This window comes from Mizuhopecten yessoensis, unplaced genomic scaffold, assembly GCF_002113885.1.
Source record: "Mizuhopecten yessoensis strain PY_sf001 unplaced genomic scaffold, ASM211388v2 scaffold10917, whole genome shotgun sequence".
NCBI lineage: Eukaryota > Metazoa > Mollusca > Bivalvia > Pectinida > Pectinidae > Mizuhopecten > Mizuhopecten yessoensis.
Genome location: NW_018408786.1, coordinates 1,005,544 through 1,030,297, shown reverse-complemented (window position 1 = coordinate 1,030,297; position 24,754 = coordinate 1,005,544). Strand labels below are relative to the sequence as shown.

General features: G+C 38.0%; 2 protein-coding genes across 4 annotated transcripts; both read left to right on the top strand.

Annotated features, from left to right (window-relative positions):
• On the top strand, positions 1 to 7,695 carry LOC110463573 (toll-like receptor 13). 2 transcript variants are annotated; one of them, XM_021518276.1, is made up of 2 exons: positions 1 to 165; positions 4,668 to 7,695. In XM_021518276.1, exon 2 carries the CDS (start codon positions 4,680 to 4,682, stop codon positions 7,371 to 7,373), a length of 2,694 nt encoding a protein of 897 aa, XP_021373951.1. In that variant the 5' UTR covers positions 1 to 165; positions 4,668 to 4,679; the 3' UTR covers positions 7,374 to 7,695. The 2 variants fall into 2 exon arrangements, with proteins under 2 accessions (XP_021373951.1, XP_021373950.1); XM_021518275.1 differs by lacking the exon at positions 1 to 165 and adding an exon at positions 179 to 512.
• A 10,678-nt stretch (positions 7,696 to 18,373) lies between these two features.
• On the top strand, positions 18,374 to 24,307 carry LOC110463572 (insulin-like growth factor-binding protein complex acid labile subunit). 2 transcript variants are annotated; one of them, XM_021518273.1, is made up of 2 exons: positions 18,374 to 18,486; positions 21,228 to 24,307. In XM_021518273.1, the coding sequence occupies exon 2, from the start codon at positions 21,240 to 21,242 to the stop codon at positions 23,934 to 23,936; it is 2,697 nt and encodes an 898-aa protein (XP_021373948.1). In that variant the 5' UTR covers positions 18,374 to 18,486; positions 21,228 to 21,239; the 3' UTR covers positions 23,937 to 24,307. The 2 variants fall into 2 exon arrangements, with proteins under 2 accessions (XP_021373948.1, XP_021373949.1); XM_021518274.1 differs by lacking the exon at positions 18,374 to 18,486 and adding an exon at positions 20,981 to 21,016.
• Positions 24,308 to 24,754: the final 447 nt, after the last annotated feature.

The window sequence follows — 24,754 nt, the reverse complement described above, 5'->3', positions numbered from 1 at the left end:
GGTAACGGATTTCAGTCTGTCGTTATATCCCTTTGTATTTATTAGTATAGGAGACCTTATTTTTTAATATTACAAGTAAAGCGATCCATGCCCCTGTGCAACCAACCGCGTCTCTAGATATGTGTATATGTATACGTGCGAGGCTTGTCGGAGCTACCTATCACCGTAAGTAGTGGTAGCCAACGTGTATGTCTCACAGACCACCCTCCGCTGACAGTGTCTATCGGTGTTAATATAGTATGGCCTTATTCAGGCCTTTAATATATCTACACGCTATTTGGGCATATATATAACCTAGCTTTAGTTGGCTTCCTATATAAACCTACCGTTGTTAGCTTGGTATGTATCACACTGTGATCGGTCTCAATCTACCTGGCCGGCTCAGCTCACCTGTATTTATACCCTCTTGGATGTAATTGTAGCAAGACTCTTTCCGCCTGGATCTATTTTCGCTTTCCATTACACGGGTACAGGAGTTTGTCATTAGGATCCTCACGCCATTCTGAGATCGGGTAAAGTTGTAGCACATCAACTAGACAGAGAAGTTTTGCGATTATCGTCATTTCGTTTATCGAGAGGTAGATTGGGATGTGTGTGTTTTACAAGGGATTCTTGTGTCTACCACGTACAGCTCATGCAGCCAAAAAGCGATCAATCCTTACAGAACATGCTGTAAAACATGGGCTGGTCACATTGGTCTGTTAGGCAATGTGACTATCAACATGCTGTAAAACATGGGCTGGTCACATTGGTCTGTTAAGCAATGTGACTGTCAACATGCTGTAAAACATGGGCTTGTCACATTGGTCTGTTAGGCAATGTGACTGTCAACATGCTGTAAAACAGGGGCTGGTCACATTGGTCTGTTAGGCAATGTGACTGTCAACATGCTGTAAAACATTGGGTGGTCACATTGGTCTGTTTGGCAATGTGACTGTCAACATGCTGTAAAACATGGACTGGTCACATTGGTCTGTTAGGCAATGCGACTGTCAACATGCTGTAAAACATGGGCTGGTCACATTGGTCTGGTAGGCAATGTGACTGTCAACATGCTGTAAAACAGGGGCTGGTCACATTGGTCTGTTAGGCAATGTGACTGTCAACATGCGGTAAAACATGGGCTGGTCACATTGGTCTGTTAGGCAATGTGACTGTCGACATGCTGTAAAACATTGGCTGGTCACATTGGTCTGTTAGGCAATGTGACTATCAACATGCTGTAAAACATGGGCTGGTCACATTGGTCTGGTAGGCAATGTGACTGTCAACATGCTGTAAAACATTGGCTGGTCACATTGGTCTGTTTGGCAATGTAAGTGTCAACATGCTGTTAAACATTGGCTGGTCACATTGGTCTGTTTGGCAATGTGACTGTCAACATGCTGTAAAACATTGGCTGGTCACATTGGTCTGTTTGGCAATGTGACTGTCAACATGCTGTAAAACATTGGTTGGTCACATTGGTCTGTTTGGCAATGTGATTGTCTTTTAGTTTAATCTCACTGTGTAAGTCGTCTTTTCGTCTAAACTCAATGTACAGATTGTCTCTCGGTCTAAACCTCACTATTAAGGTCGGCGTTTCGTCAAGTCTAAAATAAACACCACTTTCAAGTCGGCATTGAGTCTGATCTTACCGATCATGTCGTCTTTCAGTCTATCCTCACTATTCATGTTGTTTTTCAGTCTAATCTCACTATTTACGTCGTCTTTCAGTCAAACCGACTTTCGGTCTAACTTCACTGTTCAGGTCGACTTTCCGTCTAATCTCACTGTTCATTTCGACTATAGGTCAATCTCACTGTTCAGGTCTTTTTTCAGTCTAATCTCACTATTCAGGTTGTTTTTCAGTCAAACCGCACTGTTCAGGTCGTCTTTCAGTCTATTCTCACTATTCAGGTCATTTTTCGGTCTAATCTCACTGTCCAGGTCGTCTTTCGGTCTAATCTCACTGTTCAGATCGTCTTTCGGTCTAATCTCACTGTTCAGATCGTCTTTCGGTCTAACCTTACTGTTCAGGTCGACTTTCGGTCTAACCTCACTGTTCAGGTCGACTTTCAGTCTTATCTAACTTTCCATGTTGTCTTTCAGTCTAATCTCACTATTCAAGTCGACTGTCGTTCTACTTTCACTGTTCAGGTCGACTTTAGGCCTTCCTAACTTTCCAGGTCGACTTTCAGTCTTATCTCACTGTTCAGGTCGACTTTCAGTCTAACCTCACTGTTCAAGTCGACTTTCAGTCCAACCTCACTGTTCAGGTCGACTTTCGGTCTAACCTTACTGTTCAGGTCGACTTTCAGTCTTATCTAACTTTTCCAGGTTGTATTTCAGTCTAACCTCACTATTCAAGTCGACTGTCGTTCTACTTTCACTTTTCAGGTCGACTTTAGGTCTAACCTCACTGTTCACGTTATCTTTCGGTCTAACCTCACTCTTCACGTCGACTTTCGGTCTAACTTCACTGTTCAGGTCGACTTTCGGTCTAAATTCATTGTTCAGGTCGACTTTCCGTCTAATCTCACTGTTCATGTCGTTTTTCAGGCTAATCTCACTATTCACGTCGTCTTTCAGTCAAACCGCACTGTTCAGGTCGACTTTCGGTCTAACCTCACTGGTCAGGTCGACTTTCTGTCTAATCTCACTGTTTAGGTCGACTTTAGGTCTAATCTCACTATTCAGGTCGATTTTCAGTCAAACCGCACTGTTCTGGTCGACTTTCGGTCTAACCTCACTGTTCAGGTCGACTTTCGGTCTAACTTCACTGTTCAGGTCGACTTTCGGTCTAATCTCACTGTTCAGGTCGTCTTTCAGTCTAATCTAACTATTCAGGTCGACTTTCGGTCTAACCTCACTGTTCAGGTCGACTTTCGGTGTCGACTTTCGGTCTTATCCAACTAATCCCGTCGTCTTTCAAGTTTATCCTCACCCCCATAGGTCGTCTTTCAGTCTAATCTCAATCTACAGGTCGACTTTCTGTATTGTCTCATTTATCGTTTAATTTCATTCTTCTGGACGGATTTTGGTAAGGTCTAAATAAAATTGTTGTAAAGAATATACATTACCAGTCGGCTAGTATTTACCTTCCTTTTTTAAGGTATGAAAAATTGCCGAATTGAGGATATGTGATTTTCCTGACCAGAAATTCTGTTAAAACACTTGAGAAGCGAATTATTATATATACCTTGATCTATTCCAGTATTTGTTCATCATGTATTCCGCGAAAATCGATCATGCACTGTTGGAGAGCAATATGAGTTAGGTTTAGAAAGCACTGGTATGATATGAACAAGAGGCCCACAGGCCTTAGCGGTCACCTGAGTTATACTAAAGGTTCTTGTAGCTCAATTTCATTGTTGAGATGTGATGTGGAAATCAACATGTAAACAAAGTAAAATACAATACTTGTCATATGTCACCAAAGTAAAAGAACTTGAAAATTCTATTCAAATAAATTACTTTGCTTTTGAGAAATGTTTTCCTCTTTGACCAACCCCTGGGATACGTTAGGATCTTACTTTCTGATACTATTTGATTTCAATTTAATAAAAACTATTCCAACCAAGTTTTTCTGAAAATGAACAAGATATAGTCAAAAGTGTTATTTCCCCATATAAACTAAATTAAACTTAACCCTCTCCCCAAGGGAGAGCAGATGACATGGGAGATAATGAAACTTACAATTTAGATAATGCACCTAAGGACCTTTTCTTTCCATGAAGATAATTTGTTTGTAAAACATCTGAGTCTGATTTAAAAGATTGTTTAACTTCTAACCATTTTCCCCATTCACCATTTTCCACCCCTCCAGCCCCTGGGATGGGGCAGACTCTTATATTCTCATACTATCTAATTGCCATCTGGCATCATAATCATTTCAATCATGTTTGAATAATTACCTGCTGAAAATTGACAAAATATACCCAAAAGTGTGATTTGTCTATATACACTAAAGTCAGCTTTACCCCCTCCCCAAGCGAGAATGGATAGCACTGGGGTAATGAAATTGAAAAATAGATAACGTCTCGGATGGAATTTTCATCCATGTACAGAATTTAATTGTAGTACCTCTAAGTCTTAAGAAATATTGGCATATTTTTCCTTTGGGCCCCTTCCTAGCCCCTTTGGAAAGGACAGGTCTCCCAATTTTACAATGTAATACCCTCTTCCACCACAGATGACTACTGAAAATGATAGAAATATACCCAAAAGTGTTATTTCCCTATATAAACTATTGTCAAATTTATTTTGAAAATATTGGTTAATTTTCCCTTTGGATCCCCGCAGGACCCCTGGGGTTGGGGTAGGAATCCCAATTTTACAACGTTGTAGCATCATCTACTTAGGATAGTTCTGATAAGTTTGAAAATCTTCAATCCTATGGTTCTTGCGGAGAAGTCAAAAATGTAAAAGGTGTATGCACGACGGACAACGACGGACGGAAAGTGATCAGAATAGGTAACTTGAGCGAAAAATGTTACCTTAAGGAAAAGAGTTACCTTATGTACAATTTTATTGTGCAGTATAATTTGTCTGGTGAAGGTGACAGAGTACATACCGTACTAGTCATCGACACGTCACATATAAACACTTGTTGGTTGTTTAGCAAGAAACGTTTCATAAACTTGGCGGGAAAAGTATTTGCTTAATAATTGTTTTTTAATTTTCAGTGCCTCTCAAACATGCCGTGTAGCTCGTTACCATATGTCCTGTTCGCCATTAATGTTTTCCTGATGAGTCCAATCAGAGGGGAGAGAGAAAACTGTTCTGCTCCGTGCTCATGTACCTACAAAGGAAATACGATTGATGGTTTGGATTGCTCAAATCTCAAGTGGAACAACATCCCTCCCAAATTCAATTTCCCATCTTCCGCGGAACATTTTTCCATTGCCAACAATCGCTTTACAGTGCTTCACAATGGTACCTTCAGAAACCTGTCAAAACTCCAGTCACTCGACATATCTCACAACCGTCTGGCCGTGTTGGGATACTCTTGCTTTGAAGGATTGGAATCATTGCTAACACTGAATATAAGCTATAATAATCTGAAGATGACAACCAATGTGTACGCTCCGGGAATATTCCGGTATCTTGAAAATCTGAAAGTTCTAAACATCCATGGCAACATCAAACAATCGACAGTAGATCAAAACTACCCGGATGTGGCACTTTCTGATCTCGAGTTTTTAGAAGAATTGACTATGGACGGATTAACAAGGGTTATATTTGGAGAAGGATTTCGGAAATTAAGATTTTTGACCTCTCTTGATATGTCAGTTCGGGATGATGAAAGTTCCTGTGTGTTGCTCGACGTTCTCAATATAACGTTCAGCAGTTTGAGTAATTCTACATTATCTGTGTTAAAGCTAGCACAGTGTAATATATACCATATCGCACCAGGGGCGTTCGCAATGCTTAAGCATCTAACGGAATTAGATTTGTCTGAAAATGATAGATTAGGCTTTGGAGGGATGAAAAACGCAAGCTTTGGATTACATTTAACAAATATTCAGATTCTTCGCCTCAATCGTATCAATAGACACATCGATCCATTTACTCTCAAACAAAAAGATTTTGTGTATTTCAATACAACGACCATTAAAACGCTGACGTTAGATTCCAATATAATTACGAAAATAGAAAATGGCGTCATAGATCTCCTTCCAATGTCATTGGTGTTTTTAACTTTTCGGAACAATTATTTAACGGATGTACACTTCCTTGTCAACTTAGTTCGCCTGAACAATCTTTTGGTTTTTGATATGAGCTACCAGTTAAATTACCATATCAGAGTGAAAACCGATCACGAATCACAAAATGTTCGCCCCACTCCTTTGTTATATAAAGGCAGAAGAGTAGAAAAGGAAGAAAAAAGTGATGAAAAATATATAATTCCTTTATCTAAATATGTGGTACGTTCACAACAAGTTGTAAAAGAGCCAAATGAATACCAATACAATTTGTTACGTTCCAATAGCCACCAAACTGATGATGTGCTCCGTTTACCTGTCAATGTGCAGAAAATCTTTGGAAGCAATCTGAAGCTCAACCCTTTAACTGCCCCACCGGTAACATTTGATTCTAATAATTCTTTAGAATATCTCGATCTATCGTCGAATGGGCTCCATGCCTGGTATGGTAAATGGTCAGGTTTACATTCCCTTAGGTTTTTAAATATTTCCTTTAATGCAATGTTTCGGTTAGCTCCGGATACGTTCGGTGACATGGCTAATTTACATACTCTCCTGCTTAATGGGAACAGACTCGGTATTACTATCATGCAAGATACGCAGTTTCTCACATTTTCCAATCAAACAAAATTAACATATCTAAATTTGAGTGATAATGGATTAACCGATCTGCCAAAATTCATCTTCGCCAAACAAATCAATCTTGAAAAACTTGATCTTCAGCAAAACTTTTTGTCAGCAATTTCTTTTCGAATGGAATCGCTGAAAAGAATGAGAGAAATCAATCTGTCAAATAACACCATAATCGACCTTACGCGCGTCAATATGGAGGAGATGGATCATTTAGCCAAGCAGTCAAACTTCATAATTGTTCTAACTGGAAATCCCCTGAAATGCACGTGTGATCAGTTAGAACAACTCCGGTGGATGATGGTCACTGAAGTTGTGTTCCGGAACTTGAAACATTACAAATGTAAAGCCAGTAACGGAAGTGTTGTCAGTCTTGCTAGGTTGGATGACATGATAGGACAGATGGATATTGACTGTATAGCAGGGGAGGTTATTATCATTTGTGTGGCAGTGTTCTGCGGATTGTGTTTGCTGCTTTCGCTTCCTGCTCTCGCCTACTACAAAAGGTCTCGTCTCATTTACCTGTTTAGTGTAGGCAGAAAATTTATCTCACCGATTGGAAAAAACATTCAACAGAGTGAAGACGAAGCAAATGATGAGCATTTAAAATTCACAGTGTATCTATCTTTGGAACCCTCTCGGCCAGTGAATGATTTTGTCTCCAGATTCCAGGTGTACATGCAAAATAAGGGCGTATCTATGTGTATACCAGAACTGGATTTGATAGGTGGTGGTAAGGAAACAGTAGATATAGTTAAGGCTATGAACAACAGCACGTGTATTTTAGCTCTGATTAATAACGACTACATGACGTCATTTCATCGTCTTTTCGAGTTCGAGGTTGCTGTCACTGAAGGAATTCAGAACCAGTTTAATAATTTGATCGTTGTTTTATTAGAAGACTTGGACAACAATCATATGCAATTGAATGATTTTGTTTCTATGTACTGTCGTGAGAATCACTACTTTGAAGTTCGTCGGTCCCGGGGTAATTTGTTTGGTGAATTGGAGAATGAAATAATTAGATATAAGGAATTTACAAAGAAAAGGCCATAATTCTTTCAATATATCAAAAGTTTGGCATTTAATTTATGATAATTACGTTTAATAACTTTGGTAATGCAAATATTCAATTATCAACTTCATTGATGAAAACACATATACTTGGATATTTGTTATATTAAAAATGTGAATACTATACTTAATTGATCTTAGTAGAAGCGCTCTTCATCGAATTTGTTGGTATTGCTGTCGATAGATGCCAAGTGATCGGAATCTAACGCTTAAATTACATAACATCAGAGAGGTCTATTTGACTGATCAACTCTTAACTGCCTAGTTCACAATCACAGTCGGCAAATGTTTCTTTATAATTCAGTATATCATATGTATATCAACTGTTGTATTAAAGTAAGTTCTTTATTTCATAAATATTGGATATTCAGAGTTTTTCCTGGAACACGTGTAAGTTGTGTTACTCTATAACTACGAATATTGTTTGTCCTGGACATACATGTCATGACAATATCGTTACTGTAAGGTCGACCACCAATATATAATGTTACAGTAAGGTCGACCAGCAATAAAATGTTACAGTTTGGTCGACCAGCAATATAGAATGTTACAGTAAAGTCGACTAGCAATATAATGTTACAGTAAAGTCGACCAGCAATATAATGTTACAGTAAAGTCGACCAGCAATGTAATGTTACAGTGAGGTCGACCAGCAATATAATGTTACAGTAAAGTCGACCAGCAATATAATGTTACAGTAAAGTCGACCAGCAATATAGAATATTACGGTAAGGTCGACCAGCAATATAATGTTACAGTAAAGTCGACCAGCAATATAATGATACAGTAAGGTCGACCAGCAATATAATGTTACAGTAAGGTCGACCAGCAATATAATGTTACAGTAAGGTCGACCAGCAATATAAAATGATACACTTAAGTCGACCACCAATATAATGATACACTAAAGTCGACCAGCAATATAATGTTACAGTAAAGTCGACCAGCAATATAATGTTACAGTAAAGTCGCCCAGTAATATAATGTTACAGTAAGGTCGACCAGCAATATATAATGTTACAGTAAGGTCGACCAGCAATATAATGTTATAATAAGGTCGACCAGCAATATAATGTCACAGTAAAGTCGACCACCAATATAATGTTACAGTAAAGTCGACCAACAATATATAATGATACACTAAAGTCGACCAGCAATATAATATTACAGTAAAGTCGACCAGCAATATATAATGATACACTTAAGTCGACCAGCAATATAATGATACACTAAAGTCGACCAGCAATATAATGTCACAGTAAGGTCGACCACCAATATAATGTCACAGTATGGTCGACCACCAAGTCGACCAGCAATATAATGTTACAGTAAAGTCGCCCAGTAATATAATGTTACAGTAAGGTCGACCAGCCATATAGAATGTTACAGTAAGGTCGACCAGCAATATAATGTCACAGTAAGGTCGACCAGCAATATAATGTTACAGCAAGGCCGACCAGCAATATAATGTTACAGTAAAGTCGACCAGCAATATAATGTCACAGTAAGGCCGACCAGCAATATAATGTCACAGTAAGGTCCACCAGCAATATAATGTCACAGTAAGGTCGATCAGCAATATAATGTTACAGCAAGGCCGACCAGCAATATAATGTTACAGTAAAGTCGACCAGAAATATAATGTTACAGTAAGGTCGACCAGCAATATATAATGTTACAGTAAGGTCGACCAGCAATATAATGTCACAGTAAGGCCGACCAGCAATATAATGTCACAGTAAGGTCGACCAGCAATATAATGCTTACTCTTGCTTCTTCTGCGACCTCAATGTTCAAAATGTTTCTCCAATATCAAAAAATAACAAGACAAAAACATGCCTATAACAATACGGAAGGTCGGTAGGCAAATAGTTTTGGTGTAATTTGAATTTATTACTTTCATATATGAATGTTATGCTTTATATCAAATTTTACAATGCATCTCCCCAAAATGACAATCAGAATAGAAGAAAGTTAATTAAAAGAATTATTGTTATTTTCTTACAATACAAAGAGATATCAGCTTGAAGTAAGAACTGATGAAAACTAAACAGTAGTTGTTGTGTCCACGGACTATATTTGAAACTCTTCAAGTCGTTATCATTTATGTTAAAAGATAAAAAGACAAGAAAATATAAATATAACACAATGCATTTATATTGATTATGAACTGCATCTGAAAGTAGTTTAATGCTTAATTCCAGCCTACACATCCTCGATAACCAGGAGTTCCGTTCATTTTCGCTCACTGCACCCCTGGAATATGTCGTATCAAAATTGATTGGTCTCGGATTAAAAAGACGTTTACCGTTATGCGACCGCGGGATTCTTTTGATGTACATCAAAGGATCAAACTATTCTTCTTGTCTCCCCACAAGACGGCGCATGCTGAGCCTTCAATTATGCCATGACATATTCCAGGGGTGCAGAGAGCGAAAGTGAGCGGAACCCTGTTATCGAGGATGCACCCTACAAGGAAATGTAGTAACTGAACTTCAAAAGTAGGCTAGTCTTAATTTGATGATGATTCAATGTTATCGGGCTCGATCTATCATTCGGAACTCCTCGGGGAAATGGTTTTGAAACAAAACAATATTTTAAATGACAACTAAAGTCAACAAAGGCGACTATAGGGCCTGGTTAAAAGGAACGGTTTCTATAGCAACCCCCTTTCTCTAAAGTTAATCCTCTCTAAAAGCTATTAGCTAATATGTATATTAACATCTTAGAATGTGGGGCTTTCGGTCCAAACTGCCTTTAAATTCCATTCTAATAAAACTTGAACCTGTCTGAAGTGAGGCGTAAGTCCATAAAGTACTCGTGTACTCATAAGTTATTTCTGAACAAAGAACTAGATAAATAGCCCTCATATCACACGAAACGGCACAGTCGGTCATTACGTTCTGGAACTCGAGCTGCAACAAGTGATCATTATTTGTTCTCGATTTGTTTTTGATTCCAATAACAAAACAATGGTTGCCGGTGAGCGGCTGAAACGTGACGATCCTTTAAGCGTCAATAATCGTACAAATATTTAAACTGTCACGACAGTTCTTTTATACACGTAGTTGAGGAGGCCGTGTGAGGTAATAGGGTTCAAAAAAATCTGGTCACGCTAGACAGAAACCAGTGCAATCAATATCTTTGCATGTCGCCATGTCTAGTCACGAGCACTTTACAATAGTGTAGCATTGTAGCAGAGAAGGTTTGATCTGCCGAGCACATGAGTTTGTCCGTATGATCCTCACGTTATTCTGAGATCAGTTAATGTAATACCACACGCAAAATGTTTTACTGTATATAATACATACAATTGTAGGAAGGTTTTTGAATATGCTTAAAATATGTAATTATGCAAATACGGTGTCGTGGATGTATAATTAGGGCTTTTCACGATCAGGTAAAAAGACCTATTGCTTTTGTTATGTTTTAAGCTCATGGTGAGCGTAAATCGTCCGTCGTCCGTCCGTCCGTCCGTCAACTTTTCCTTTAAAACACTACTAGTCCTGAACGGCCAAGTATATTTTGACTAAATTTGGTCTGGAGCATCCTTAGCCCAATGAGACTCAATTTTGTATAAATGGTGAGTGTGGCCCCCTGGGGCAGAGGGGCGGGGCCCAATAGGGGAAATAGAGCAAATTCTTCAAAATTCTTCTTCTTCTGTAGGAATGACAGGATTTTGTCAAATTTTGGTATAAAGCACCCTTTGGTGATGGGGAACCAATATTGTATAAACGGTTTACCTGACCCCACTAGTGGCAGAGAGGCGGGCCCAATAAGGGATATAGAGGAATAGCTTTAATTTCCTTTTTCTTCCGTTTGAATGAAGGTATTTTGACCAAATATGAACAGTAGCATCCTATGGGGAATAATATGACTCAGGCATGGCCTGGAGAGAGCGCAGCTCGTACATTTGTTTCGATAGTATACTCTAAATTTTGAATCATAACATTATTTGAAGTATTTCGACGTTACCATGACTTCAATTGTTCGTACACATGTCACCGGAAAAGAGCTGCGCTCTTAATAAGAGCCCAATAAGAGCTCATTGGGCTAAGGAAGCGCCAAAGGCGCAAGAAACGAAGCTCTTTTCCGGTAACATGTGTACGAACAATTGAGGTCATGGTAACGTCGAAATACTATGCTTCCAAAATCCTTCGTCACGGAAGTAGCTAGTATAGAGTTACCGCGGTCCTATTTTTACGATGCTGTTTAGCTTTGCTACACATTCTCAAAAATATCTCTTTATTTGATAAAAAAAAATCTGTGGTTATGTAAATTCATGACATTAAAAATTATAGAAACTGAAGCTTCTTTCATGTTTTCAGTCTTTTCTTCTCTCCACCCAAACCGGAAGTATATAGTAACTACCAAACCAAGACGGAAATCCGGATATTTTTGGGCTATTGTGATTCTCTTTTTACACGATTTAGAGGGATCAGGCAAAGTATATCATGTCGGAAAATAAAATTGGAATTTAATCACCAATATACTTAACTTTTATAATAACAGATAATAACAGTTACATTTGATAAACAAAACATCTTCAAATATGAAGTCCCTCTACTGGGCCTCACTCTTTCCGCAACATTACGCTGAGGCCATAGACGGGGCAATTAAATGCAACAGTACCAAATGCATTTGTGTTTTCTCTTGAACTGCATAATTCATTCGAATGCTTTTCTTTACTTATTATTAATTTTACATTTATCGCTATAAAACGAATAAATAGATAATATTTTAAACAGTGTTATTTAGAAAATAAAATTGAAAAGATTTTAGACGCTTCTCTCGTTTCAGGCAATGCCTGTTTTCAAAATGAATGATTTTGCCCAGCAACAGATTCAAGTATATTATAAAAAAAAAACAATTACAGGTAAATTTTGTATGTATTAAAATGGGTAATGTTATGATTCAAAAATTATAGTATACTATCGAAACAAATGTACGAGCTGCGCTCTCTCCAGGCCATGCCTGAGTCATATTAAATCTTCGAGTATCTTTTTCCGTTCGGGTTTCAGACAATCAATCTCAAATAACTTCAGAACTTTCGCATCATTCTCATCAATGTCCGCCATATTTGTTACAACTCCGAGCGCCCTTTTAAAAGAGGTTATCTGATTGGTCAAAATTTAATGAGTATTTATAAATATAAAGGTCACCTGAACGTGACCCTGACCGCGGCACACTTAGATGTTCAGGCGTAATACGAAGTTAACGAAGCCATGTAACATATGATTTTAATCAGATTGCGACTCGATGATCCTACGTCGTTTCACTGGTTTGGGAAGTGATGTTGGAGATTGTTGATAAATGTTAATGCTGAAATGTCCACAGTAAATGTTTCCTCCAAACACAGAATGCACATTTCCACGGAACAATCGACGAGAGATTTTTTTTTCATATATTGCGTCGTCAGAGCTATGCCAACTAATGGAGCAAAATCAAAAGTCTTAATCTGTAAGATTGCATATAGTTCACGCCTCACATGAGTATAATTTTATCAAAATATTGCATAAGTGTCGAAAAAACGAATCCTTACCAATACAAAAACTCTTTTACGAAAATAACCAAATCCGTCTTGGGGATTTGTTTATAGAAACTATCGCCATGTCAGATCACGCGTGATGTTATCTCAATTATCCTTTCTATATATGGCCTGCAAATGCCACAAATCCCCCAAAAGGTGTTAAATTGCTCTAAACACCTTAGTTTAGGTCCAGATATAGATATACAAAATTCTCAGGTCCCTGTAGAAGCGACCATTATCGTTCTGTCATCTGTTTTAACAATAGATAAGATACACCGGTTAGCCATAAACTTAAGGGTGGTTTCCTGTATTTAAGTATATCATGCGTATTTTATTGAAAAATAACAACAGAAGAAAGTAGAAATCTATTTAGTTTTCTGCTATTTTTTACATCGTTTTAAATCGACAGGTTTCAGGGTATTTTCCCCATGCAACACAGCCAACATATTTAGATGTTTTTCTTAGAAAACTATTCTAGGGATAATTTCAGGGGAGTGAATTTTCAGATTTTTATACTAATTCAATCAACTGTAGCATGCACAAAGTCCTTGTTTTTTCAGTATAAACTGTATTTTTTTTTTAAATGTTTCAAAAGAAAAAAAAACCGGTAGGGTGAGATCAGCCAGGAGAAGTTTATAAATTGTTATGAAAATCAGGGGATGTAACTGTAGGTAACAAGTAAGGAACACTAAATGACAATTCTCTAGTGTTTTGTCGCAAGCAGGGGGGACAGGAATCCTTAATACAGATGAAATGAATAAAGATTTTGAGATGTTCCCTGAATTTACTACTCTCAGTGTCCGTCTCTGACTTCGTGCTAGGTCTGCCTCAAAATGAGAAATGTCTATTAGTACTAGTCTCGGAACTCCGCGTAGCTCGCAAGTTGACATTGTCGTTTTGTAAGTTTTTATGCCATCTGTGTAGCGTTGTTCAGAACGTCATGATCCGTCATTAAGAACTAACTGGAAATTTCGCGCCCACCATGTTCACTACCAGACGTAGTGCGGAGTTATTTACTATTGTGGGAAAGTGTGATGCGGTCAATCAATCAAAATCGCTCCAGGTCATATACGATGAGTTAGGCTAATATGTAATGGATAATGACCTCAACCTGGGCTTTCTTCTGAAAACAACCCAGAGATGAGGGCGTTACCTGGGCTTTCTTCTGAAAACAACCCAGAGATGAGGGCGTTACCTGGGCATTCTTCTGAAAACAACCCAGAGATGAGGCTTTCTTCTGAAAACAACCCAGAGATAAGGGCGTTACCTGGGCTTTCTTCTGAAAACAACCCAGAGATGAGGGCGTTACCTGGGCTTTCTTCTGAAAACAACCCAGAGATGAGGGCGTTACCTGGGCTTTCTTCTGAAAACAACCCAGAGATGAGGGCGTTACCTGGGCTTTCTTCTGAAAACAACCCAGAGATGAGGGCGTTACCTGGGCTTTCTTCTGAAAACAACCCAGAGATGAGGGCGTTACCTGGGCTTTCTTCTGAAAACAACCCAGAGATGAGGCTTTCTTCTGAAAACAACCCAGAGATGAGGGCGTTGTCAATTTCAACACTTTCACATTTTTTGAGCGTGTGGCATTATTCGAAACTATAACAACAATAAAATAATAAAAAGAAACATTGCTTATCAACCCTACAAATATTATATTTATCATAAAATATCTACAAAATGTTACAAAAAGCGTTTTTTATGGAAATTGTATGGATAAAAGTTACTAAATATAATCTAAGAGCAAACAGGACACATAGTTTGAAACAAAAAGAGTGAAAATTTGAACCAAATACACACAAAGTCTTTATAATTCATTTACTTTACATTTTACAATAATTTGATCCTGATGAGAGTTGTCTACCTTGAAAAAAATCGTAACTTTTTGAAAAGGGATAGAATTTATACAATGACACTTATTAGCTCATGCCATGGCGCGTCGTCCGTCCGTCCGTCCGTCTCTCGTCCGTCCGTCTGTCGTCCGGCGTCTGTCCCCGCGTCCGTCAACTTTCCTTAAAACGACTTCTTCTGAAGAATCAGAAGGCATAGAGTCATGATATTTGGCTGGTAGCTTCCTTATATGGAGCCCGACAAAGTTTGCGAAAAAACCCAGAATTTGACCTACTTTCAAGGTCACAGGGGTCAAATATGTAAAAACCTTCAAACAACTTCTTCTGAAATACCGAAAGGTTTAGAGACATGACAATTGGTAGGTAGCTTCCATGGAATAAGCCGAACAAAGTTTGCTAATAAAAATGACCTTGACCTACTTTCAAGGTCACAGGGGTGAAATATGTCAAATGCTTCAAACGCCTTCTTCTGAAGAACTGAACTGTTTAGAATCTTATATTTGATTGATGGCTTCCTGGGATAGAGCCCGACAAAGTTTGAGGATGAAGGTCACATGAGGCAGATATGTCAAACACTTCAAACGACTTCCTCTGAAGAACTGGAAGGTATAGAACCTTAATATTTGGCTTGTAGCTTCCTGGGAAAGAGCCCAACAAAGTTTGAGAATGAAAATGACCTTGACCTACTTTCAAGGTCACAGGAGTCAGATATGTCTAACGCTTAGAACAACTTCTTCTGAAGAACTGGAAGGTATAGAACCTTAATATTTGACTGGTTATTACCTGGGAAAGAGCCAAACAAAGTTTGCGAATGAAAATGACATTGACTTACTTTCAAGGTCACAGCGTTCAAATATGTCAAACGGTTCAAACTACTTCTGATGAAGAATTAAAAGGCATAAATTTATAATATTTGGCTGGTGACTTCCTGGGATAGAGCTCACCAAAGTTTGCGAATGAAAATGACCTCAACCTACTTTAGAGGTCACAGAGGTCAACAACATTTTAAAGGATTTGTTCTTAAGAACTAAAAGAAATGGGTTTATTAGATTTGGCTGGTAGCTTTTTGGAATAGAGCTAACCAATTTGAGAAGGAAAATGGCATTGACCTACTTACAAGGTCCAAGAAAAAATATGCAGAAAACACCAAAGTACCGTATACATGGACACTAGTGCTACTGACACGGGTATTGGCTTCGGCTCAGGTAAACGTCGAAAGATATTAATATGATATGTGATATTGGCAACCCTTTGTTTTCGCTTAATTATTTCACATACATAATAATAGCTGCTATTTTTTGCTTAAAAATCTGTAAAAATTGTCGCTTCTGTCCAATCACCATGGGCACAGAATGTTTGCACTCTAAATCAGTGATTTTCTACATTCTTTTTTTGCCCTGGATCAAAACAGTTATATTAAACAATGTATACACTTCCATTTGATGAAATCCTCTGATTATTCATTCAATCACAATTTATGAAATTCGTTTCTCGTCCGTTTTCTTAAACCTTTTTCATCATTGGTTATGTTGCAGTAGCGAAATGTCTTACATACACTGCATACTCGTAACTTTTCTATCAAAACCAATGTCACTTCAATGTACTGTACTCCTGTCCTGTATTATCTGTGTTTGTGTGTGTAATGATTTTCATTTTTGTTTCTTTCGCAGCTAAGGAGGACATGAAGTGAACAGAGTGTGATTTGATGGTTATGAGTAAAAACAGATAAAATATTTTTGAGACCGAAGCAGCAGCCGATGTTAGCTCCAGTGACACTATTTTTTTGCTATAAAGCATTTAAACGTGACATTGGAAACAATGAAAAAAATGAAACTAATTATTGTAATCAAAATGTATTCCTTTCTATTGTTTTGTGTTCTTTTGAATTTTATGTTCAATTTTTATACAGTGGTGAAGTGTGGAGTCTGTTACGTCATCTATGTATTCAGGCCTTTGTATTAATAATGCCCACTTACATTCCCTTAAAGGCCCATTTTGTTAATAATGCCCAGTTTTGGGCATCACACAAAAGGCTTTTGTGTTAATAAAGCCCAGTTCTTTGTAAACATAATACACACTTCGGCCACGGCATGAAAATACGGGGACATTATGAGAGATACTGTACGTTACAAACAAAAGAGCAATGGTTTAAGCAGAAATATGAACTGCATGACAGGGGAGTTATATGATAGATAGTTTGACCAGAGTTGTCGTTTCCTTTTCAGTGCAAGGACCGTAACTCTGCGTGGAGATTGAGTTTGACCTCGTTATCCCGCCATCAGTAACGCATCGAGGGAAATAGGTTTGAACGGAGCAGTGTTGAATACGACTAATAAATGTTAAACAGATGTATTTCAATCTTTGTATATTATTTCATCGGTCTATATAGACTAAATCCGTCAAAATTACATTTATTTAAAAAGTCTGTTTTACCAGATTGTGGGACAGTCCTTTTGCAAGAACAAGAGCGTGTCCTTTTTAAGTTACCAGCTTCGTAAGGCGAAGAACGTCCCTCGGAAACTATGTGAGAATATTTGTCATAATTTGAATTTGACGTCATGTCTTAGTTTGTCCCCAATTTCCAAAATTTTTGTCGGAAGACGCGAACGATATCCGATTGGAAAACATTCATGTGTCATGGTTCATGTTGTTATTGGATTATAAAAACAGTTTTAATTGGTAGATTTATCTGAAGAGTGTACAAAAATAATTTGTAAACAAGTTCATTCCTTCATATTTGTTTTCACTATGTTAACCTACTGAAGTAAACATACGTGGTATTTTTAGACCTGTGATAATATACAAGACGTTGTAAAACCCTGGAAGCCTAATGCCTTTCCGGATGGAACTCATCCATTCTGATCAAATCGATGAATTAATAAAGTATAGGTTTCCAACATTTTGGCGCCAATTTGCGCCTTGGTAACATGATGTTAGTTTTCCGTCCTCGACGTACTTTTGTCGGTAATTGTTGTTCGGTTCAAGTTTAATTAATCAAATTGAACTTTCAATTGGATTAATTGAGGATTTAATTCTCAAAAATATCAGATGCAAATAAAGAACAATTGTAGGTATGTAATATAAACAATAATATACATGCTGTTGAATAAATTATCTCAAATAATATCCAACGCGAATGTTTATCTATAGTTAAAAGATATATAGGACATACAGATTTCAGACCATTGCCAACGCGAAAATGTCCACACCGCTAATGTTACGCGTCACAACGCGAACATTTATCACACGCAAAAACTTCGAGTTTTACAGTATTTTACTTTGGCTAAAGTCATCGTGAAATATACTGCCCGAATGGATGTCTTTCACTCGGGTTAAAGCCCTTGTTACATATATTTCAATACGAGCGATTCAGACGGGTAATCTGAGACGTCAGATGATCACATATGTGTGGTATTTTTATCCCGTTTATAATAATAGCGATGTAATTCTATAACAGGACGTTGCAGGCAAAAATAAGTCATATGTAGTTATTGTATACACGGTGTCTATCGGCCGTGTAGATTTACAGGAAAAGCTGTTATGCCGAATACAAAATGGATAACGTTTGCGATCACGCTTGACTGATAGTGCAATCTATATCCACTCAGTCTATCTTTAGCTTGCACATTTCATTACAGTGCAGCATCGTAGCCGAGAGAGATTGATCGTCCGGGTACAGGAGTTCGTCCTTAGGATCCTCACGCCATTCTAAGATCAGGTAAAGTTGTAGCACATGAACTAGACAGGGAGTTTTGCGAATATCGTCATTTCGTTTTTCGAGAGGTAGATTGGGATTTGTATGTTTTACAAGGGATTCTTGTGTCTGCTACGTACAGCTACAAACAGCGATCAATCCTTAAAGAACATGCTGTAAAACATGGGCTTGTCACATTGGTCTGTTCGGCTATGTCGGCATTGAGTCTGATCTTACCGATCAGGTCTTCTTTCAGTCTATCCTCACTGTTCATGTCGTTTTTCAGGCTAATCTCACTATTCACGTCGTCTTTCAGTCAAACCGCACTGTTCAGGTCGACTTTCGGTCTAACCTTACTGTTCAGGTCGACTTTAAGTCTTATCTAACTTTCCAGGTTATATTTCAGTCTCATTATTCAAGTCGACTGTCGTTCTACTTTCACTTTTCAGGTCGACTTTAGGTCTAACCTCACTGTTCACGTCATCTTTCGGTCTAACCTCACTGTTCATGTCGTCTTTTGGTCTAACCTCACTGTTCAGGTCGACTTCCGGTCTTACTTCACTGTTCAGGTCGACTTTCGGTCTAAATTCACTGTTCAGGTCGACTTTCCGTCTAATCTCACTGTTCAGGTCGTTTTTCAGGCTAATCTCACTGTTCACGTCATCTTTCGGTTTAACCTCACTGTTCAGGTCGACTTTCGGTCTAACCTCACTGTTCAGGTCGACTTTCTGTCTAATCTCACTATTTAGGTCGACTTTAGGTCTAATCTCACTATTCGGGTCGATTTTTAGTCAAACCGCACTGTTCTGGTCGACTTCCGGTCTAACCTCACTGTTCAGGTCGACTTTCGGTCTAACTTCACTGTTCAGGTCGACTTTCCGTCTAATCTCACTGTTCAGGTCGTCTTTCAGTCTAATCTCACTATTCGGGTTGATTTTCAGTCAAACCGCACTGTTCAGGTCGACTTTCGGTCTAACCTCACTGTTCAGGTCGACTATCGGTCTAACCTTACTGTTCAGGTCGACTTTAGGTCTATGTCACTGCTCAGGTCGTCTTTCAGTCTAATCTCACTATTCGGGTCGATTTTCAGTCTAACCTCACTGTTCAGGTCGACTTTCGGTCTAATCCAACTGTTCCCGTCGTCTTTCAAGTTTATCCTCACCCCCCATAGGTCGTCTTTCAGTCTAATCTCAATCTACAGGTCGACTTTCTGTATTGTCTCATTTATCGTTTAATTTCATTCTTCTGGACGGATTTTGGTAAGGTCTAAATAAAATTGTTGTAAAGAATATACATTACCAGTCGGCTAGTATTTATCTTCCTTTTTTAAGATATGAAAAATTGCCGGATTGAGGATATGTGATTTTCCTGACCAGAAATTCTGTTAAAACATTTGAGAAGCGAATTATTATATATGCATTGAACTATTCCAGTATTTGTTCATCATGTATTCCGCGAAAATCGATCATGCACTGTTGGAGAGCAATATGAGTTAGGTTTAGAAAGCACTGGTATGATATGAACAAGAGGCTCACGGGCCTTAGCGGTCACCTGAGTTATATCAAAGGTTCTTGTAGCTCAATTTCATTGTTGAGATGTGATGTGGAAATCAACATGATAACAAAGTGAAATACAATACTTGTCATATGTCACCAAAGTAAAAGAACTTGAAAATTCTATTCAAATAAATTACTTTGCTTTTTAGAAATGTTTTCCTCTTTGACCAAGCCCTGGGATACGTTAGGATCTTACTTTCTGATACTATTTGATTTCAATTTAATTAAAACTATTCCAACCAAGTTTTTCTGAAAATGAACAAGATATAGTCAAAAGTGTTATTTCCCCATATAAACTAAATTAAACTTAACTTTTAACCATTTTCCCCATTCACCATTTTCCACCCCTCCAGCCCCTGGGGATGGGGCAGAATCTTATATTCTCATACCATCTAATTGCCATCTGGCATCATAATCATTTCAATCATGTTTGAATAATTACCTGCTGAAAATGGACAAAATATACCCAAAAGTGTGATTTGTCTATATACACTAAAGTCAGCCCCTCCCCAAGCGAGAATGGATAGCACTGGGGTAATGAAATTGAAAAATAGATAAAGCCTCGGATGGAATTTTCATCCATGTGCAGAATTTAATTGTAGTACCTCTTAGTCTTAAGAAATATTGGTATATTTTTCCTTTGGGCCCCTTCCTAGGCCCCTTTGGAAAGGACAGGTCTCCCAATTTTACAATGTAATACCCTCTACCACCACAGATGATTCTTACCAGGTTTAATTAATTTACTACTGAAAATGAATGAAATATACCCAAAAGTGTTATTTCCCTATATAAACTATTGTCAAATTTATTTTGAAAATATTGGTTAATTTTCCCTTTGGATCCCCGCAGGACCCCTGGGGTTGGGGTAGGAATCCCAATTTTACAACGTTGTAGCCTCATCTACTTAGGATAGTTCTTCAATGGTTCTTGCGGAGAAGTCAAAAATGTAAAAGGTGTATGCACGACGGACAACGACGGACGGAAAGCGATCAGAATAGGTAACTTGAGCGAAAAATGTTACCTTAAGGAAAAGTGTTACCTTATATACAATTTTATTGTGCAGTATAATTTGTCTGGTGAAGGTGACAGAGTACATACCGTACTAGTCATCGACACGTCACATATACACACTTGTTGGTTGTTTAGCAAGCAACGTTTCATAAACTTGGCGGGAAATGTATTTGCTTAATAATTGTTTTTAATTTTCAGTGCCTCACAAACATGCCGTGTAGCTCGTTACCATATGTCCTGTTCGCCATTAATGTTTTTCTGATGAGTCCAATCAGAGGGGAGAGAGAAAACTGTTCTGCTCCGTGCTCATGTACCTACAAAGGAAATACGATTGATGGTTTGGATTGCTCAAATCTTAAGTGGAACAACATCCCTCCCAAATTTAATTTCCCATCTTCCGCGGAACATCTTTCCCTTGCCAACAATCGCTTTACAGTGCTTCACAATGGTACCTTCAGAAACCTGTCAAAACTCCAGTCACTTGACATATCTCACAACCGTCTGGCCGTGTTGGAATACTCTTGCTTTGAAGGATTGGAATCATTGCTAACACTGAATATAAGCTATAATAATCTGAAGATGACAACCAATGTGTACGCTCCGGGAATATTCCGGTATCTTGAAAATCTGAAAGTTCTAAACATCCATGGCAACATCAAACAATCGACAGTAGATCAAAACTACCCGGATGTGGCACTTTCTGATCTCGAGTTTTTAGAAGAATTGACTATGGACGGATTAACAAGGGTTATATTTGGAGAAGGATTTCGGAAATTAAGATTTTTGACCTCTCTTGATATGTCAGTTCGGGATGATGAAAGTTCCTGTGTGTTGCTCGACGTTCTCAATATAACGTTCAGCAGTTTGAGTAATTCTACATTATCTGTGTTAAAGCTAGCACAGTGTAATATATACCATATCGCACCAGGGGCGTTCGCAATGCTTAAGCATCTAACGGAATTAGATTTGTCTGAAAATGATAGATTAGGCTTTGGAGGGATGAAAAACGCAAGCTTTGGATTACATTTAACAAATATTCAGATTCTTCGCCTCAATCGTATCAATAGACACATCGATCCATTTACTCTCAAACAAAAAGATTTTGTGTATTTCAATACAACGACCATTAAAACGCTGACGTTAGATTCCAACATAATTACGAAAATAGAAAATGGCGTCATAGATTTCCTTCCAATGTCATTGGTGTTTTTAACTTTTCGGGACAATTATTTAACGGATGTACACTTCCTTGTCAACTTAGTTCGCCTGAACAATCTTTTGGTTTTTGATATGAGCTACCAGTTAAATTATCATATCAGAGTGAAAACGGATCACGAATCACGAAATGTTCGACCCATTCCTTTGTTATATAAAGGCAGAAAAGGAGTAGAAAAGGAAGAAAAAAGTGATGAAAAATATATAATTCCTTTATCTAAATATGTGGTACGTTCACAACAAGTTGTAAAAGAGCCAAATGAATACCAATACAATTTGTTACGTTCCAATAGCCACCAAACTGATGGTGTGCTCCGTTTACCTGTCAACTTGCAGAAAATCTTTGGAAGCAATCTGAAGCTCAACCCTTTAACTGCCCCACCGGTAACATTTGATTCCAATAATTCTTTAGAATATCTCGATCTATCGTCGAATGGGCTCCATGCCTGGTATGGTAAATGGTCAGGTTTACATTCCCTCAGGTTTTTAAATATTTCCTTTAATGCAATGTTTCGGTTAGCTCCGGATACGTTCGGTGACATGGCTAATTTACATACCCTCCTGCTTAATGGGAACAGACTCGGTATTACTATCATGCAAGATACGCAGTTTCTCACATTTTCCAATCAAACAAAATTAACATATCTAAATTTGAGTGATAATAGATTAACCGATCTGCCAAAATTCATCTTCGCCAAACAAATCAATCTTGAAAAACTTGATCTTCAGGAAAACTTTTTGTCAGCAATTTCTTTTCGAATGGAATCGCTGAAAAGAATGAGAGAGATCAATCTGTCAAATAACACCATAACTGACCTTACGCGCGTCAATATGGAGGAGATGGATCATTTAGCCAAGCAGTCAAACTTCATAATTGATCTAACTGGAAATCCCCTGAAATGCACATGTGATCAGTTAGAACAACTCCGGTGGATGATGGTCACTGAAGTTGTGTTCCGGAACTTGAAACATTACAAATGTAAAGCCAGTAACGGAAGTGTTGTCAGTCTTGCTAGGTTGGATGACATGGTAGGACAGATGGATATTGACTGTATAGCAGGGGAGGTTATTATCATTTGTGTCGCAGTGTTCTGCGGATTGTGTTTGCTGCTTTCGCTTCCTGCTCTCGCCTACTACAAAAGGTCTCGTCTCATTTACCTCTTCAGTGTAGGCAGAAAATTCATCTCACCGATTGGAAAAAACATTCAAGAGAGTGAAGACGAAGCAAATGATGAGCATTTAAAATTTACAGTGTATCTATCTTTGGAACCCTCTCGGTCAGTGAATACATTTGTCTCCAGATTCCAGGTGTTTATGGAAAATAAGGGCGTATCTATATGTATACCAGAGTTGGATTTGATAGGTGGTGGTAAGGAAACAGTAGATATAGTTAAGGCTATTAACAACAGCACGTGTGTACTAGCTCTGATTAATAACGACTACATGAGGTCATTTCATCGTCTTTTCGAGTTCGAGGTTGCTGTCACTGAAGGAATTCAGAACCGGTTTAACAATTTGATCGTTGTTTTATTGGAAGACTTGGACAACCAACATCTGCAAATGAATGATTTTGTTTCTATGTACTGCCTTGAGAATCACTATTTTGAAGTTCGTCGGTCCTGGGGTAATTTGTTTGGTGAATTGGAGAATGAAATAATTAGATATAAGGAATTTACAAAGAAAAGGCCATAACTCTTTCAATATATCAAAAGTTTGGCATTTAATTTATGATAATTACGTTTAATAACTTTGGTAATGCAAAACATTTTCAACTTCATTGATGAAAACACATATACTTGGAAATTGGTTATATTAAAAATGTGAATACTTTACTTAATTGATCTTAGTAGAAGCGCTCTTCATCGAATTTGTTGGTATTGATGTCGATAGATGCCAAGTGATCGGAGTCCAACGCTTAAATCACATAAAATCAGAGAGGTCTATTTGACTGATCAACTCTTAACTGCCTAGTTCACAATCACATTCGACAAATGTTTCTTTATAATTCAGTATATCATATGTATATCAACTGTTGTATTAAAGTAAGTTTTTTATTTCATAAATATTGGATATTCAGAGTTTTTACTGGAACACGTGTAAGTTGTGTCACTCTATAACTACGAATATTGTTTGTCCTGGACATACATTTCATGACAATCTCGTTACTGTAAGGTCGACCAGCAATATAATGTTACAGTAAGGTCGACCAGCAATATAATGTCACAGTAAGGTCGACCAACAATGTAATGTTACAGTAAGGTCGACCAGCACTATATTATGTCACAGTAAGGTCGACCAGCAATATAATGTTACAGTAAGGTTGACCACCAATAAATGTCACAGTAAGGTCGACCAGCAATATATAATGTGACAGTCAGGTCGACCACCAATATTATGTCACAGGTCGACCACCAATATAATGTCACAGTAAGGTCGACCAGCAATATAATGTTACAGTAAGGTCGACCACCAATATAATGTTACAGTAAGGTCGACCACCAATATAATGT